The 19,882-nt window shown below is 41.3% G+C and overlaps 1 protein-coding gene across 1 annotated transcript in view; it reads left to right on the forward strand.

The window, feature by feature from the left end:
* The window catches only part of OCLN (occludin), a 38,896-nt gene that overhangs the window by 12,256 nt on the left and 6,758 nt on the right, over positions 1–19,882 (forward strand). The window contains exons 5-6 of the mRNA XM_060761699.2: positions 10,831–10,970; positions 15,654–15,842. Of these exons, the coding sequence (XP_060617682.2) occupies positions 10,831–10,970; positions 15,654–15,842 (329 nt within the window). The remainder of the gene's footprint in view (positions 1–10,830; positions 10,971–15,653; positions 15,843–19,882) is intronic.

Raw genomic sequence — 19,882 nt, forward strand, 5'->3', positions numbered from 1 at the left:
ACAGTACATAATCATTTGCCACACACTGGAAATGTCATTAACCAGTATACATATGAAGAAGAAAAGTGCTCATAACTATTGGGTTCATTTTTTTTTGCTAATATATACATCAACCCTTAATCTAAATGAATCTACAGAAAGGATTTTTTGCAATTCTTGGGTATTGCTTTTTTCAATGTATGACAGTTCCTATACATGGCCTTGGAATTACTTCACATGTTGCATAGAGACAAATCTGGGTTTGGTGTTAATAAAACACTCAGTGGTTCACTGCAGACAATCACAATTATCTGCAAAGTATACATGCGTGATATGTGTTTGGATTCAGATTTCATAGATTTAGGTGTGCCTGTTAATGACATGTGAATCACTGAGCTGTATGTCTCCATGTTCTAGTTCAGCTATGCAAGCAGGAGGACAACTTGCTCTTCTGACTGTTGAGGGAAATAGTGCTGTTTACAGCCACGATGAATTGTATGCTGTCATTTCTTCTATGATACACTCCACATTTCAAGATTCCCGTCTTGGCTAAATGTGGTAGACACTAATGTGCTATTAATAATTAGCAGGATAGATATAGGCAATGGGAGTTTGGTAGGTTTTTGCTATAAAGTCCTAGTTTTCTTCTAGCACTTACTTAGGCGATCCCTTGTTGTCTGAGTATGATGGCATTCCAAGTGGATACATAGGTGATTGTAGAGCCCTATTCTTGATTTGCATGTTCTTCTGCAGTGAGGACATCAGTTTCCAGATGGAAGGCGGTCCCAGTCATGGTTGACTTGATACGCCTTCCACTTCTCACGTTTCTCCCTTTTGCCCTCCATTCATACCTCTTCAAATTCCACAACACTGACCAATCACAGCTGACCTCCAGTTAGCGCGCTCAAGGACCAGGGCTTCCCAGTTCTTGGTGTCTATGCCACCATTTTTAAGGTTAGCTTTAAGCCCATCTTTAAATCTTTATATTCACCCCATTTCGTGGATTCAAACCACCGATCTTCAGGTCAGCAGTTCAGCCTGCACAAGGGTTTAACCCATCGCAGCACCATAGAGCTTAGTTAATATGGATACTTTGGTCCAATTTCTATTGGTTAGTCCCAACTTGAGTAATTGAAGTTGGAACTAAATTGACTCAATTGGTGAAGGATAAACCAAGGAATTGGTAAATCACATTGATTCATTGAGTCTTTTTTTTCATTGGAACTGAGAATAAGCATCAAGCCTTGGTGTCCCACTCTTTTCTACCAGCTTGGGAAATCTTGGTGCATGGTTATTTAGGATTATATCACTGCTCTGTAGCTGGTAGAAAGGGGCTTTAGGTTACTGATATAAAGCAGGGCTTCCTTGCTCAATTTAGCAAATAATTCCCTATCATCCTATGTGGGAATTTCTGTTCAGTCTGTGGTCTATCATTAATCTGGTTGTCATGTCATCTTGGAGTTTTAGGTTGGTGTACAGAAACCATATCTGTGATTAACTTACCCATGCCTGTTCTCTCTAGGAATTTGCTGAATCTTGCAGGCAATTTTATGGTATCTCTCCCCCTGAACTTACAATAGAGGTACCTTGGAAGACCTAGCAAATTTGTAGGGGTGACACTTCTCAATTAATCTCTTCATCCTTCAGTTTAACTTTTTGGTATTCTGGAATCAGAAATTAGACAATTGAATAGTGTTGATTCATTCGTATCTGCAATTTTGTGTAACAACCTTCAGTGTGTGTGGGTATAAATCACATGTGGATATGGGGATCTTCACGAGTAGTATTATAGTATTTCTGGTATTATTTTGAGAGTTGATTTCAGCAAGCGACCACAGTGTCTCATGTATAGATTGTTCCAATTACTAATAGGTGTAATCATGGTGCATGATAATCTGGAAGTCTATAATATCTGCCTCTGCACCTTCTCACCTGAACATTAGGAAGAACTTCCTGACTGTGAGAGCTGTTCAGCAATGGAACTCTCTGCCCTGGAGTGTGGTGGAGGCTCCTTCTTTGGCGGCTTTTAAACTGAAGCTGGGTGGTCATCTGTTGGGGGTGCTTTGAATGCACTTTTCCTGCTTCTTGGCAGGGGGTTGGACTGGATGGCCCATGAGGTCTCTTCCAACTCTATGACTCTATGATTCTCATGCCAAGAAGCCTCTGAAAAATGGATTGAGGCTAAATCAACAACCACCCTATTGCACTTTGTCAGCTAACAAATGTTTTATAGTATGAGCTTTCATGAACTATAGCCAGCTGTATCAAGATGTTGTTTGACAAAACAAACTAGGCTAAATTGCTCTCTGAACAGGAAGCCTTTTAATCTAGTAACAGAGGTCAGTCTGCTTTGGAAGGCCCTTTACTCTCCTTGAAAGATCTGGGTTGGATTTTAGGGTTCTCCCTGAATTCACAGATGGCAGGAGCTAGCCAAAATCTCTCTTAAAAGCTTGTGCTAGTAGAGCACATTTTCTAAGAACTCTGAAATGAGATTTAACAAATTAGGATAATCTTGTTTTTAAAGGATTTTTAAATAACAAAGGGAAATTACTTGGGTATTGTGAGGTTTTCCAGACACTATGGCTGTGTTCTAGCAGCAATTCTCCTGATGTTTCACCTGCATCTGTTTTTGGCATCTGGTGATCCTCTGAAGATGCCAGCCACAGATGCAGGTGAAACATCAGGAGAAAATGGTCCTAGAACACGCTCATACAGTCCAGGAACCACACAACACCCCAGTGATTCTGAATGTGAAAGCCTTCGTCAATACAAGGGGAAATTACTTCGGATTTTGCTGTTATGTGAATGAAGTACTTTTTAAGTTATATAAATGATAACAAATCAATGTTGAATTTACTGTGATTGAAGAAATGAAATGAATTATTTTTTTAAGCACTAACTTTTCATGCTTTGCATTTTCTGGAGAAAGTAGATTTGGACATAGACACAAATGCCTTAGTATCATCAGTAATAATAACAATAACAAGAACATTATTTATATTCTGCTCTATCTCCAAGATCGGATTACTGACACATGTTAGACTGCTTTTGAGAAGTGCACAGGAAAATTAGCTGATTCAGAATTTAATGATGACTGATGTGAGCTCTTTGGAGCTTGCTATTGCATATTTATGAGCAAAATTCAAGTGCTGATTATCAGTGTAAATATCATGTTAGGTATGTTGTCGAAGGCTTTCATGGCCGGAATCACCATTAAATGCTAATCAAAGTGGCCAATTGCAACATTCACACTTGCCTCCAACAGACAAGAGTTCTTTCTCCCACCCTGGACATTCCACAGATATATAAACCTTACTTGCATAGTTTCCCACAGACTCCTCAACCTCTGAGGATGCCTGCCGTTGATGTGGGTGAAACGTCAGGAGAGAATGCTTCTGAAACATGGCCATACAGCCCAGAAAACTCAAAGCAACTCATGTTAGGTATTTAGGGCTTTAAAGGACCTTTTCCTCCCATGGAATTATTTGGCACCACCAACAGAAATACATGACAATAGTGCCCAGAATGTGGAATGTCTTTCTCCAGGCAATCAATTTACACTTGAAGGGATTAAAGTGTCCTATGGAGGCTCTGTGCCAAGATCCTGCCCCCTCCCATCCCAGGCTGTTGCCTTTGATCAGAGAAAAAGTGGTGGCCAAAGCCAGCAGGTTTTAACTGGTGTTTGCAATAACTAATAGAGTCTTAACCTTGTGCCTTCCCCCACCTTCCCCCCAACTGGTACTTCATCCAAGGACCTTGGGGGTGTTGTTAAACTCATAAAAATCTACAACGGGAGGGGCATTGTTTAGTCCTCTCTCTTTTATTGGGTATTCCTGCATGGCAGGAGGTTGGACTGGATGGCCCTTGTGGTCTTTTCCAACTTCATGGTTCAGTGATTTTCCTATTTATTACTTTCTTCTAATATATTGTTCCAGCAAAGCTATTCAAACTAAAAATTTCACTCCTGTCATGCGTCCTGTGATGTGGTGTGAAAAACCTGACTATAACACAACATGCTATGACTGTAGAGAGTTGTGGCTTTGGGCGACTCTTTATCAAAATTTCAATCTTGTAGGGAATTTTATCCTAAGGTTGTTTGGCATGGTTGTGCCATAGGGAATAGATGGGGGAAATGTCAAATCCCTTTAACAGCCCTTGCCTCTTTTTCCTTTGGAAAGGGCTTTTGCAAATATTCAAATAAAGCCTGAAAAACCAGTTAAGCTGCTCTCTGCCCCTTTCTCTGTCTAAAGGAAATCCTGAGGTCACGATATACAGGTATGCAGTTAACTGCCAGGACCACAACTCTGAGGTTTAGATGTAACCATAGAATAAAACAAACGTTTATGAAGTTTGTTACACCGGTTTCTTGGAGATCATAGACAGCATAAAAATTATGACATTGACAAGTGAAAGAAGAGAGCATTTTAGACTTATTTTTCCTTTCCTCCTCAGTGATGAGTTTCCCCACAGGCCCCTTAGAAAACTAATCTGCTTGTTAGCAAAGTATGTGTCTTGTTTTAAAGGGGAAATGCTTGTATTCAAGGTCAAATGCTGCTTTTTTGCTGCAAATTTGGTGCTAGAGAGACAGCCCTTGGTGGGTTTGTGCCAGTGTGATGTCTACTCCTCTTAACTGTTACAGAAAAATATTATTGTTGATCTCTATATGAAGAATATTCTTTTTTTTACGAGACAGGTTCTTTTTATGGTACGTTCCGCAGAAAAAAGTTGTATGTTTGAGAAGAATGTGTGCTCTGTTGTAGCCTTGAACATTTGTCTTCTACATAATTGTTAGTTGCATTGTGCAGATACTCCCTTGCACAGAAATGGGATGGGCTGCTTAGGAAGAGGGCACACCAGGAGGGCTGCCTCCACCTATGTTATGTTTATGACATCATGCCTTCTATGGAGAATGTCAAAAATTCTGGCACCTAGGGAGAAACATTCCTGAGTATGTGAATAGGTGGATCTTAGAAACTATCCTGGCACATAGTTGAACATAGTGTCCTGGCCCCCAGGTTTCCTGTCTAGGGCAAAGCTGCCTCACAGACAATCAAGTAGCCTGAAGTGACTGGTCAGCCCAATGCAAGCACTTAGTTTATGAGGACATGTACAAGGACCAGAGCTGCTGTTTTTAAAGTATAGTGCAGGTATGGGCAAACTCAGGCCCAGGGGCTGGATGTGGCCCCTTGGACTCTTTTCTCAGGCCTTCCTGTCTAACAACATCCTATCCATCATTCCTTTTCTCATGCCTTCCTCCTTCGCTCCCTCTTTCTCCTTCCCTTCCATTCTTTTGTCCTTCTTTCCCTCCTTCTCTCTTTCTCCTTCCTCCCTCCCTCCCTCCTTTCCCTCCCTCTTCCTCCTTCCCTTCCACCCTTTTGCCTTTCCTTCCTTCACTCTTTCCTCCCTCTCTCCCTCTTTCTCCTTCCTTCCCTTTTGTATTTCCTTCCTCCGATGCGGAAGTGCATAGGTCTGAACTGCAAATACATTTTTTTAACCTGAGTAAACATTTTTCTAGATATCTCTAGTCTTCCAGTATGACTCTAGTGAACTTCTAGAAGAAGTTGATCTTAAAGTTGTGGTGGAAGATCTAGAGATCCCCAGACAGAACGTATCAATCAAATCTACAAAGAACCAAATCTGCAAAGTTAAATCTGCAAATGTAGAGGACCTGCTATAATTTGCTCCCAGTAATTACAGTTGTTTGAATATTACTCCATTGTCACTACTTGTTATAGCATTTAAAAGAATAACCTGTAAATGTTATTTGGTACATTATTTGTTTCTTTTTTCTTGTTTTTATTTATTTTTTAAACGTCAGCATGCGATAAACATGAAAACTTCTTGTCTGAATACCACTGAAAGTATCCTTTAAATCAGCCATGGGGAAACTTTGGCCCTCCAGGTATTTTGGACCGGCTGTTAGGGATGGTGGGAGTTGAAGTCCAAAACACTTGGTGGGCCAAAGTTCGCCCATGGCTGATTTAAACGTAACTTTCAACATAACTTGAAAATGCTACTAACTGCACTATTACTAATCATATTGCTAAGCCAGTCTCACTCATATTTCTTTTGAAAAGGAACTTTTTTTTGTTTGGTGTCAACAAAACTAACTTGTTATGGCTTCCTATAATACTTTTGCTGCACTATTTACAATCTTTGGTTCATGAGTGGCTTGAAAACAAAACAATATGGAGCTCTGGTTGGTGTACCCAGACTTTCCAACGTATGCAGTTTGCATGAGCCAGACATTTTAAATGCATGGTTTGCAATTCTATTTAGCACCATTATGGGCAGTGGTCCATTGGCCTGCAAGTGAATTCAAAGGACCAAAAAAGTCATTCAAATAAGAAGTAAAGGCAACTGGATTTTGCTGTGGGCAGGTTGTCTTGGGTGAAACTGGTCTGAAATTGAGCCTTTTCTGTGGAATGCATTTCCCAAGTTGGGCCTCCTGGTTCCCTTAGTGAAAGCTTTTTGCTGACAGGTAAAAATGTGTGTGCTCTTGATAATTTTTTCAACAAGCTGATTTCACCCGAGAGATAAGCTTGTTTAGACATTTTGTGTATTCGTGTGTTTGCCTTCTTCCTCGCAAGGAATCCAGAGCAGCTAAAAGCTCACATAGCATGGCAAACAAATACTATTAAAGCCACAGTTCTAAAACAGCAACACATTTGAAAATACCATAAGCCATCAGCGAAAACCAACTGATAAAGACATGAAGGATTGGTGCTTGCCTGTAAACCAAGTTGTATCTATGTTTCAACTGGAATCTAAATGATTAGCCAGTTGTTTTGTGATGGCTGAGCTATTGCTGGCTTTCTGCCTAGCTTTACTATAATAATTTTTTTGGAATAATTCCAGTAGACTTTTAACCCTGATTTCCCACATAAGTAAAAGTAAAGGTTTCCCCTGACATTAAGTCTAGTCGTGTCCGACTGGAGGGTGGTGCTCATCTCCATTTCTAAGCCAAATAGCCGGCATTGTCATAGATACCTCCAAGGTCATGTGGCCGGCATGATTGCATGGAGCGCCATTACCTTCCCACCGAAGCGGTACCTATTTATCTATTCACATTTGCATGTTTTCTAACTGCTAGGTTGGCCGAAGCTGGGGCTAACAACGGGAGCTCACCCTGTCTTGTGGATTTGAACTGTCTATCTTCTGGTCAGAAAGTTTTGCAGCTTAGTGGTTTAGTCCACTTCACCATCACAGTCCCTTGTTTCCCCACATTACCCCTACATAATATTTCCAGGATTCATGACAATTTGAGTTCTTAGATTAGAGTTTTTGGGATCAATGTAGGAGATGCTATTGCTACGACTTATGGTTTCTCCATAGCCCCATGGTGTGCAAAATAGGTGGCTATATCACATATTGTACCGAATATGGCCAAAGTCTTGTACCGGCCCTGTTCTGCATGATAAACCAAGAAGGGATTTCCTGGTGTGGATCTCAGTTCCAGGTGTAATAGTCATCATTAGTCATAGCAGCTTGATGTACTGAGTGTACTGATACCTTATGATAAGGCCGAATCCTGGTGAACTCTGGATTATCATGTTGCTTTGACTGTGGCTTCTGCAAACAGGATTGGCTAAATAAACTACATATCTTCTATCTGTGGCTTATCATGACAGTTTGAACACTGCACTGTGACTTCCCTTCCTCTGGGACACAAGAGAAGTTGTTTATGGCTTGCTGTTGGTTTTCTTCTGTGGCTTGCTTGAGAATGGTTTGGACATAGCTTGTTTGAGGATGGTTTGGAAGCAAACCAGAGGCATGAGGATGGTACTTGTAAATCAGGAGCAATAGTAGTAGTAGTAGTAGTAGTAGTAGTAGTAACTTTATATTTGTACCCCACCTCCATCTTCCCAAAGGGACTTGCTTACATATGACACAAAGTGCCTAAAATGAACACACAGTGCAATACAAAAGTAAAACCAATTACATATAAAACAACAATTTAAAACGCAAAACAATGCCCAATAGCCTATGATGACAACTGCCGTAAAACATGGCCAAACTCTAAACAGACAAGGGAATGGGATTGTGCAGATGGTAGCTAAGGAACAAGGGCATGGGATGAGTAAGGAAGGTGTAGCCCATGGACCAACTGGGTCCAGGTTTGTGGCTTCTGAAGCATCTAGTTATATTCATATTTGAAAAAAGCTTTTCAGCTGAAATAAATAATTGAGATTTTAAAAAATCAGATCACTGCAAAAATTATCTGTTTTGAACTGGGATATAGGGCAGATATTCCAGGTCAAAGTAGATATTGTGGGTTGTTCTGCTTTGATATTCTGGGGACCCTTCCACACTGCTCTATATCCCAGAATATCAAGGCAGAAAATCCCACATTATCTAAGTGTGGACTCAGATAACCCAGTTCAAAGCAGATATTGTGGCATTTCTGCCTTGATATTCTGAGATATAGGGCAGTGTAGAAGGGCCCTGGGTTATATGGCTGTGTGGAAGGTTCTATGAGATGTCTAAGGTCTCTTCTACACAGCTGTATAAAATCCCACATTTTCTGCTTTCAACTGGGTTATATGGCATTGTGCACTCAGATATTGTGGGATTTTCCATCTTGATATTCTGGGGATACTTCCACACAGCCCTATATCACATTACTGAGGCAGAAAACCCCTCAATATCTGCTTTGAACTGGTTATCTGAGTCCTCACTGCCATATATTCCAGTTCAAAGCAGATAATATTGGATTTTCTTCATTGATATTCTGGAATATAGGGCTGTGTGGAAGGGCCCTTTGATGGTGATTCTCATCCTCTGACAGTGAATTAGGCCTGTTTGATCAAGAAAAAATTTGTTTCTAAAATCGTTTTGTAATTGGGGTGTTTTTTTGTTTCGATATTTAAAATATTTACAAAACTTTCCAAAAAAATGTTTTGTTATTTACGAAATTTCGTAAATATTTACAAAACATTTTTTTGGAAAGTTTTGTAAATATTTTAAATATCGAAATTTTTTCTTGATCAAACAGGCTTAGTTTCCAACAGACCTCTGAGGATGCCTGCCATAGATGTGGGCAAAATGTCAGGAGAGAATGCTTCTGGATTGGTCATACATACAGCCCTGAAAAGTAAACTTAACTCACACAACCGGCCTCCCGCGCCATCCGGCTCGGGCTCCTGCGCCCTCCTCCTCCTCCTCCTCCTACCAGCTGTGTTGCAGGAAGTGCTAGGAGGAGGAGGAGGAGGGCGCAGGAGCCCGAGCCGGATGGCGCGCGCGCGCGCTCCGCTCACCTTTACAACCGGCCTCCGCTCCTGCTGTTAGCCCCGCGCGCCATCCGGCTCGGGCTCCTGCGCCCTCCTCCTCCTCCTCCTCCTCCTCCTCCTCCTAGCACTTCCTGCAACACAGCTGGTAGGAGGAGGAGGAGGAGGAGGGCGCAGGAGCCCGAGCCGGATGGCGCGCGGGGCTAACAGCAGGAGCGGAGGCCGGTTGTAAAGGTGAGCGGAGCGCGCGCGCGCGCCATCCGGCTCGGGCTCCTGCGCCCTCCTCCTCCTCCTCCTACCAGCTGTGTTGCAGGAAGTGCTAGGAGGAGGAGTAGGAGGAGGGCGCAGGAGCCCGAGCCGGATGGCGCGCGCGCGCGCTCCGCTCACCTTTACAACCGGCCTCCACTCCTGCTGTTAGCCCCGCGCGCCATCCGGCTCGGGCTCCTGCGCCCTCCTCCTCCTCCTCCTCCTCCTAGCACTTCCTGCAACACAGCTGGTAGGAGGAGGAGGAGGAGGAGGGCGCAGGAGCCCGAGCCGGATGGCGCGCGGGGCTAACAGCAGGAGCGGAGGCCGGTTGTAAAGGTGAGCGGAGCGCGCAGCGCGCCATCCGGCTCGGGCTCCTGCGCCCTCCTCCTCCTCCTCCTACCAGCTGTGTTGCAGGAAGTGCTAGGAGGAGGAGGAGGAGGAGGAGGAGGAGGAGGGCGCAGGAGCCCGAGCCGGATGGTGCGCGCACGCTCCGCTCACCTTTACAACCGGCCTCCGCTCCTGCTGTTAGCCCCGCGCGCCATCCGGCTCGGGCTCCTGCACCCTCCTCCTCCTCCTCCTCCTAGCACTTCCTGCAACACAGCTGGGAGGAGGAGGAGGGGGGCGCAGGAGCCCGAGCCGATTGGATGGCGCGCGGGTGAGCGCGCGCGCGCCATCCAATCGGCTCCTGCCACGGTGCACTCACTGCTGGAGTGCTTGGGAGCGCCGGATTGGCTCCCAGGCACCAGCACATGACCACAGCACTGAAGTCAGCACAGCAGCCGCCATTCCATTTACGAGACGAGCTGAAGCTCGTAAAAAAAATGGGGCTGCTGTTTCGATATTTTTAAACCCTTCCGGGTTTGAAAATATGTTTTGATATCGCGTCGGATATGCAAAAAAAACCGATTTAAATACGAAATAACGAATTAACGAAACAAAACCGACAGGCCTAAATTCCATACTTTATTGAAGGGTGGTGACTCAACATAGGTTTTAATTAGAGTTAACTTGGTTCAAGAGATTTGCTTTTTTTTCTCTCTCTCTATTGAACCTACAATACAATACAAGGTTCAAGAGATTTGCAATGGGCAAATGGATCAATTGTATCTGAATGAAGTTGCTTCTTATTAACCCCATGAAAGGCAAATAAAACGCTTCCTGTTCATCAGTGATGTGATATGTTCAATGTCCTGGTGCAGATGGTTAATGTTTTCATTTAAGACCAGGAGGGATCATCACTTTTTGAAAACAGTTTGTGATATTTAAGAATCTCAAATCCCCCTCATTAAAATGTGAAGCCATTATTCAGCTCTAGAAGATTGTGTCCTGTTTGGTGTTGTGCACATATCTTCATTTCAACTTGTATCTTTTCTTCTAGGTGAAAACTGTAAATGCAGAGCCTGAATCACCAATGCCAGTTGCCGACTATCCTGATCGGGTTGCTAGTCCAGCAGATTACTCAGTTTCCGATGCTCCTGCACATCAGATGTATAATGATCAGAGCTACAGAGCCACTCCGTAAGTACACCGTACCCATTTGTCTGAATGGAGCAGACACAATGCTGCAGAACACCATTGTGGGATTATGGCTAAGCAGGAAGTGGAGCAGGCTGCCTATGGGCACTTTTGTGCACTTCAATCATATGCATCTTAATTAACCAAAAGAATCCAGTTAATGCTTATTATAAGGGTGATGTGTGTTGTAATTGGTGACCATTAAAATCCAGAATAAAAAGAGCCATAATTACTGTTATTACAGTCATAACCGTTATGCTCAGGTCCATGTAGAAGTCTGGATGAACCCAGAATCTGAATCAAAGTTGATTTTGAAACTTAATTTAACTTGAGATCCTTATTACTTGAAATTTAGTTAAATATTATAATGACAGCTGTGATAATTGTGGTTATGCCCAGGATGGACTGAAGTGCAGAGTTCAAGCTTCAAAAGGGAGGAAGTAGAAAAAGGAATTGGTAATATTATGCCTGCATATAGCCAAGCAAAGCAGATGGCAGGGTAGAGTCTGTTTTTAGAATTACTATGAAGCCTCATAAATCTCACAGTTAATTACTTTTGTCATATGCTCATGCAGGTTTCATTAGTTAGTGTCTATTAGAGACGTGAATAGCTGTGTGTTTTTGTTTTGTTACTTTATCCCAAAGTAAAACATGGTGAATTGTGAATACTATGCACTTCCTAATATGCGCAGCTCTAATGATAAGCATAATATTAAGAGCACATAAACACTGTGATAGCAAACATCATGCTTTTCAAAGTATGGTTTCCAGGTTACACCATTTCTTTTTCATGCAACGTGTTTCCTGTTATTTTAAGAATAAGTGTTTGCATAAGGATACCTGTATTTGAAGAAGAATAGTTAATCAACTTGTTGATAACCTAGGGGGTGAACACAATACTTATAGTGTAAATGTATACATAACTGCTCAGAAGTAAGCTGTAAGAGGTTTTGTGGGACTTTTTATTTCAGGCAGTGTGTACGTACGATGGCAGGCTTGGTGTTTTGGGTGTCTTTTTCTTTATCTGCTACTGTTTGGCTAAGCACTTCACCTGCACCTTAATATTAACAGAAATGTAAATAGATGAGGAATTTGAACCGGAAGACATTGGTTTTATAGATTTTTATATAGTTTTTATTGTTTTTATGCTTTTTTATATGTATTATGATGTAATTTAATTGCTTTTAATTGAGATGTGTATGTATTTATATACGGCATCTAATAGTGCCGGTTCTGTACGCCACCGAGTTACCTTCGGGCTGAAATTGGCAGGATAGAAATGACACAAATAAATAAATAAATAAATAAATTTATGATGGAAGGCCCCCTGGTGGCCCAGCGGGTTAAACCGCCGAGCTGCTGAACTTGCTGACCGAATCCAGGAAGCAGGGTGAGCTCCCAATGTTAGGCCCAGCCTCTGCCAACCTAGCATTTCGAAAACATGTAAATGTGAGTAGATCAATAGGTACCACTTCTGCGGGAAGGTAATGGTGCCCCATACAGTCATGCTGGCTATGGAGGTGTCTATGGACAATGCTGGCTCGTTGGCTTAGAAATGGAGATGAGTTAACACCGCCCAGAGTTGGATATGACTAGACTTAATGTCAACGGAAACCTTTACTTTTACCTTTATGATGAACATCACAGCAAGAATGGAAAACAAGTTTATTGGAATTTGAAGTTGGTTCTAAAGTTGGCTTGAGAACCTTTAAGAAAAGAGTAATAATAATCTGTCTCCCCATATTCTTTTCTTATATGTATCTCTTTTAAACTTGAGATGTTGTTTATTTTCCCATACATTTTTAGGAATACAAGAATATTTATAAGAATACTTAAAGGACAGCCCTGATATTTGAAAATGTTCAGCATAGTGACTGAGGACTTCCTCACACTGAGGCCGAGAAGCTGGGGGACAGCACGGGAAACTGTGGGGCAGTTCCCTTTCCATTGTGGGTCATGAAATCCCTTCCCTCAGCATTTCCCCATTGTCCCTGGCTTCCTCCCACTTCCTCCGTGGCTTCTTCAATGAGGAGTCAGTGTACACCCTACTCCTCTGGGCTGCCAGCACGGAGCCCTGATGGAAGTAGCCCTGTGTTATCTGATGGTCTCCAGAGCACTCTGTGTCGGAAGAGCGGAGAAGATGCTTGTCAACCTCAATGTGATGAGGTCCTGAGAGAGCCAATTTATGCTTCATACATGTATAGGCAGTCCCCGTGTTGCAAACATCTCATAGTTAAGCACAGGTGTGAGAAAACAGGAAGTGAGAGAAATCTACCCCTTGGAAGGGAAATTCAGTTCTGAAAGAGTTATCATGGGGGAAAGGAGTATCCACTGAAGTTTTATCACTAATTCTTGTTTCCACGACAAGCCACATTTTCCAATTAACACAGGGACAGAAAGTGTCCCATGCCCTTCTGAAAAGGGGCACAGATACCAAAGCAAAGACTACAAGGGTGTTGACCCTTCCCTATGCTGTTCAAAGCTTATATATATATATATATATAACTGGAGGTACACTTAAATGTACTTGTTCTGGCTTACATACAAATTCCGCTTAAGAGCAAGGCTACATAACCTATCGTGTTCATAACTTTGGGACTTCCTGTGTTTGAGTAATCCCTTTTTACAACATTTCTGGGTTCTACTGCTTGCCTAATTGTTTTTTCCAGGGTTGCAAATGTTCACTGAGTATCATTAACCGTGATGGCTCATGACTGGCCTACTTCCATGTAGCACATTGCCACTGTATGGGTTCAAGAGGAGTTCTGCAGAAGTGATGATCTGAAAGCATCTGGGTTGTCTGTGGCTGGCCTTTATATCTTCAGGACTTGGTTTTGGAAAAACACCTTAACCCAATGTCTTAATTAAGTTCATAAATAAATAAATAAAAAGAATGAAGCTGCTGTCCTATTTACATAAAAGGCACTCTAATGGCTGGTTGTCAAATCTGACAACTGCATATTTTATAAGGTGTGGCAGTACGCTTCACATCTTCATTGCAACATTTCAGGAAAGGAGGAGGAAACTTCAGCCTTGCGAAGCTTTATTATAGTGACCAGGCCTTGTGTCAAATATTTATGGTTGACCCTCCACATTTCACTTTTACAGATTTGATTTTTCATGGATTGGTTGATCTAGGAATCTCTAGGCTCTCCAGTGTAACTTTTGTCAACTTCTCTCAGAGACCACACTTTTTGGGTTTTGGCTATCATTCTCTTCAAAACAGAAGCCTTAAGCTTACATGTTTATATGCCAATGTAATAAGCAAGCGTTGTCCCAGCTGGCTGCAGCCATCCCACACCTTTAAAGAAGCTATAGCTTTATTTGGGATAGTTTCAGAAGAGGACAGATTAAATTTCACAATCATACCTAATCATCCTGAGAGTTCTCAGATCTCCTGGTTCAAAGGGCTTGCTTGACAATGACACAATAGTGGAGGCGTGGGGAAAATTAAGTCATTGAACTTGCATGTAATTAGCCTTGGTGACAGTAGGAAATGGATATGGGTGAAGGTGAAAATGATTAAGGCAGCAATAATTGATAGTATTTGGCCAGCTCCAGTTATACACCTACACCTTACAATGTTAGTTTCTTCCATTTAATCTGTCATTAAGCTCTGCTGAGTAAAATATATCACATTTTTGGATGCAAAGGTTGTCAGATTTCCATTTGCTTTTCGGTTGCTAAGGCTTAGGAGTAACTGTGAACCTATTTGCTGAGGCAGAGTTTCAATGTTAGAGTGCCGTTCTATTTGTGACAGATCTGCAGGTATGTTGTGTTTACAAGTGTGTCTGTCTCTGCCTTGAATTCCATCTTGCAAAAAAGGCAGGATATAAATTCAGTAATAAATACATTTCCATCTGTGTGAGACAGAGGAGGCATACTCTAAACTAGTGTCTTGCAACCTTCCTAATGTTGCAACCCCTTAATACAGTTCCTCATGCTGTGGTGACCCCCAGGCACAACATTATCTTCGTTGCTACATTATAACTGTAATTTTGCTACTGTTATGAATCATAATGTAAATATCTGATATGCAGGGATGTATTTTCATTTATTGGGCCAAATTTGGCACAGATACCCAATACGCCCAAATTTGAATGCTGGTGGAGTTGGGGGGATGGATTTTGTCATTTGGGATTTGTAGTTGCTGGGATTTATAGTTCACCTACAATCAAAGAGCACTATGAACTCCAGCAACAATGGAATTGAACCAAACTTGGACTCCCATGACCAACAGAAAACACTAGAAGGGTTTGAAGGGCATTGACCTTCAGTTTTGGAGCTGTAGTTCACCTACATCCACAGAGCACTGTGGACTCAAACAAAAATGGATCTGGATCAAATCCACTCCTTCCCTCCTAACTTTCCAGAAAAGGTGTAGGTGCCATTTGTAAGCCGCCTTGGGTCCTCGCCAGGGTAGAAAAAGGTGGGGCATAAAATAAATAAATAAATAAATAACACGCATAATCCCTTTGCTTCCTATTGAAAGCTATAATGTCACATCAATCCACCATAATCTGTGAAACAGCTATTGATTAATTATATGTTTCTGAAAAGCAATGAAATATTGAGCATAGTATTGAAAAAAAGCACAAAGTAACAGCTTTTATGCAGTCTCTGGTTTAATATATATTGTTGATGCTCTGGTCTGCAATCTCAACTTATTTTCAAATTTTGTACTAGGATACCCGATGTTAATGCTGCTATAAAGCAGTCTCAGTATGCCAACACCAGCAGTTACAATGGATCCTCTAAGGAGCAAACACAGAAAAGAAAAGCAGGAAGACCCAAAAGGAGCAATACAGACAACTATGATGGCGATTATACCACTGGAGGAGAATCTTGTGATGAGTTGGAAGAAGACTGGGACAGGTACAGACGACTTCACAAACCTCACATTGCATTAGGACACAGCCTAGAGCAAAGGACATGTATAGCACTTTTGACATGGAGAGAAAGTTGTTTGTAGCATAAGCTTTCATAGATTGGGTCTATTTCATCAGATGCATGGAGTGAAGACTAAAGATGTGGTAAAACATCTTTACTCTCCTTAGTTCTGTAGTATTAAACATTGGCAGTTAAAATAGTGTCAAACTGCTTTAATTCTACAGTATCAATACACTCTAACTCTTTACACCATGCATTTGATGAAATAGATCAAGTCCATGAAAGCTAATGCTACAGATATTTTTCTCTCATTTAGTCTCATTGTTGCTAAAAATTCCCTTTGTAAACCAATCCAGATTAACATGGTTTTGAACTTTAGCGCAAAGAATGATTGATGCCTAAAATATCACGAGAAGCAATAAGGAATGGAACTGTGGTGTAATTCTACAACATTGCACTCAAATGTAATACTGTTGAATACTCCACTTAGCTAGGATTGCAGTTGTTTATTACCGATATGGGCCAGAAATGACTTGAATCCACATATTGTCCAATGTGAAGGGCTTTCTTTTGAACTCACCACCATTGCATACTCTTTTGTTGACAAGCTGTAAGAAGACCTTTCCAGTGGCTGCTTATAGGTCAAGTTGGTCCCCTCTCATCAATATTTTTACCTGCAGGAATATACCTTCCCATTTACAGAAAATTCTGGTTATTAATGGAGCGATCTTTTAATGGGTGTGCAAAGTACTTTTATCATTGTTATGTCTGAAGTAAGGTGGCGGTAGATTAAACCGCTGAGCTTCTGAACTTGCTGAATGAAAGGTTGGTGGTTCAAATCTGGGGAGCAGGGTGAGCTCCCGCTGTTAGGCCCAGCTTCTGCCAACCTAGCAGTTCAAAAACATGCAAATGTGAGGAGATCAATAGGTACTGCATCTGTGGGAAGGTAACGGTGTTCCATGCAGACATGCTGTCCACATGACCTTGGAAATGTTTATGGACAATGCCTGCTCTTTGGCTTAGAAATGGAGATGAGCACCACCCTTCAGAGTTGGACATGACTAAACGTCAGGGGAAACCTTTACCTGTACTTTACCTATGTCTGAAATGTTTCTAACATGTTTAAAAATAGGCAAGGTGTTTAATAGGATAATATTAGTAATGATTTTGAAACTTTTAAAATATTATTGATTTTAATTCTACTTTAATTTATATGGTAATCTTCATTGGGCCATATGTTGTGAGTGGGGGGTAACATGAAATCAAGCAAGCAAACAAACACAAATACAAAAACAAAATAACATTTGTAATCCCTTACCACCATTGATCATGGTGTCTAGAGCTGACGGCCATTGCAGTCACCCGTTTTACATGCGAGGTCATGAGAGAATAAACAAAGACTGGAAATAATAATATAATAATAAAACTTTATTTATAGACTGTCACCTCTTCCCAAAGGGACTCAGGGTGGTTCACAAGAAATAGCAAAAATGGCAATAATTCAGTGCCACCTCCCCGCCCCCCCCCCCCCCAAATAAACAGCATTAGAGGCAAAAAAAAAATTCATGTCAGGAGCAACTTGAGAAACTGCAAGTCGCAAGTCGCTTCTGGTGTGAGGGAATTGGCTGCCAGGATGTTTTGATGTTTTACCATCCTTGTGGGAGGCTTCACTCATGTCCCCGGATGGAGAGCTGGAGCTGACAGAGGGAGCTCATCCACGCTCTCCCTGGATTCGAACATCCAACCTTTTGGTCTTCAGTCCTACTGGCACAAGGGTTTAACCCATTGCGTCACCGGAAGCTCCAAAACATATAATAAAATAGACTCAATATAACTTATAGCCAACCGAAACCAAGGGTTAAACTAAATGTTGTAAACACAAGAAGTCAAATCAATTAATGTATCATCCTGGTACTATCATCTGCTTAATGAAAAATAAGCATTTTAATTGGGAAAATGTAGCGTAATGCCATCCCTGATAGCAAGAGAGGTATCACTACTTCAACATTTATATTTGAGTTGAATTATTTTAATGGAGCCCCCAGTGGCGCAGTGGGTTAAACCCCTGTGCCGGCAGGACTGAAGACCGACAGGTCGCAGGTTCGAATCTGTGGAGAGGTGGATGAGCTCCTTCTATCAGCTCCAGCTCCTCATGCGGGTACATGAGAGAAGCCTCCCATAAGGATGATAAAAAAAATCAAATAATCCAGGCGTCCCCTGGACAACGTCCTTGCAGACAGCCAATTCTCTCACACCAGAAGCGACTTGCAGTTTCTCAAGTCACTCCTCACACAATTAAAAAAATAAAATAAAATAAATTATATGGGTTTTCATGTGAAATCAGTTGATGTAACAGTTGTACTACTTACCTATTTGGTCTCAACCCACAAAAGGAATTTTGCGTAGAAGAGAAGAAACAAATGAGAGAGACAAAGGAATGTTCTCGTTCTCTCATATATAGTATACAGTATATGTGTGTGTTTAGATAGATAGATAGATAGATAGATAGATAGATAGATAGATAAATAGACAGACAGACAGACAGACAGACAGACAGATAGATATCTCCTCCCCTTCTGAATGGCAGAACAAATAGAAACAAATAATTAAGATAAATGGACTGCATACAAAATTCCAAATTTAAAGCTATAACTTCTTACTCTGTAACAAAGTTTATGGAATATGCAATTTCTTAAACTGTTTCTTAATGTGCCTCTACTTTTGAGTGAATAATTTTCAAGCACTACAATTAAAATGTGCTTTGGCTCCTTCTTACATAAGCTGAAAGGGAAACACAATTAAGCAAGGTATGCATAGTTATGGCAACTTGAATCAGTCAACTAAGCTGCTGAAATTCTAATGAAACTCACATGCATAGAAAGCAAACATTTGTGTTTCCATTCTTATCTCCATGCACTTTATGAAAATCACAGCATATGAAAAGTCTGTGGGTGGGAGGATGGGTGGGTGCAGACATGCCTTTGATTCCTTTGTGGAGGGGGAGATCATGAACACTTGCAGCAAAGATATGGCTAAAAATAGTAACTATAATAAGTAGAAACAGAAGTCTTGCTAGAGAAAATTATCTAGCTGTTTACATTCTGGGAATGAGTTTGCTTCACAAAATTGTTACTCCCTACGAAAATAGCTATAGTATGCAAATCATAAGTAGTTTGCTTAATTGGGCAATCCAGTTCATTTTCATTCATAGATCTTTAAAAATAATAACCACGCCAGGGTTTCAAAACAGCGTGATTGCATAAAATAGAACCTTTGTGACCTAATTCCTTTTGCAATTCCTTGATAAATTGGATTAAGTACACTATCAGCATTCACTTTAAAACAATGCTATAAAGTGTTTTAGGAATGAATCCTGAAGGTAAAGTATTCCAGTTGTGCAGAAATAGTTGACAGACTGAAATACATAACTGGAATTAACAATTACCTAAAGACATGGATGTGAGACTGTTAATGAATGTCAGGTGCTGTAAGCTATATTTCGGAGGAGGGAACTAGCAAAACCACCTCTGAGTATTCCTTGCCTAAGGAAACCTATGAAGATTCATGGGGTTGCCACAAGTCGACAGACAATTTGAAGGTATATACACATAAAGACAAAATGTTATATTTTTCCCATTTAGTGATTATATTATTCCATTTGTACAGTTACTATTCACTGCTTATCTATTAAAAAATTGGAATCCCATCCCTTTATTGTTGTATAAGATCATTACACGTATGTCTAAAGGTCTAGTTCAGGCATGGACAAACTCCGGCCCTCCAGGTGTTTTGGATTTCAACTCCCACAATTCCTAACAGCTGGTAGGCTTAGGAATAGTGGGAGTTGAAGTCCAAAACACCTGGAAGGCTGGAGTTTGACCATTCCTGGTCTACTTTAATGTGTCTACATTCTGCAGTTTAAGTTTAGATTAAATAATAATGAAATGTTAAGTTAATTTCCTGCTGAATTCGATATCCTTTCTCTATTATCCAATGGTTCCCAACCTGTGGTCCGTGGACCACCA

This window comes from Anolis sagrei, chromosome 2, assembly GCF_037176765.1.
Source record: "Anolis sagrei isolate rAnoSag1 chromosome 2, rAnoSag1.mat, whole genome shotgun sequence".
Taxonomy (NCBI): Eukaryota; Metazoa; Chordata; class Lepidosauria; order Squamata; family Dactyloidae; genus Anolis; species Anolis sagrei.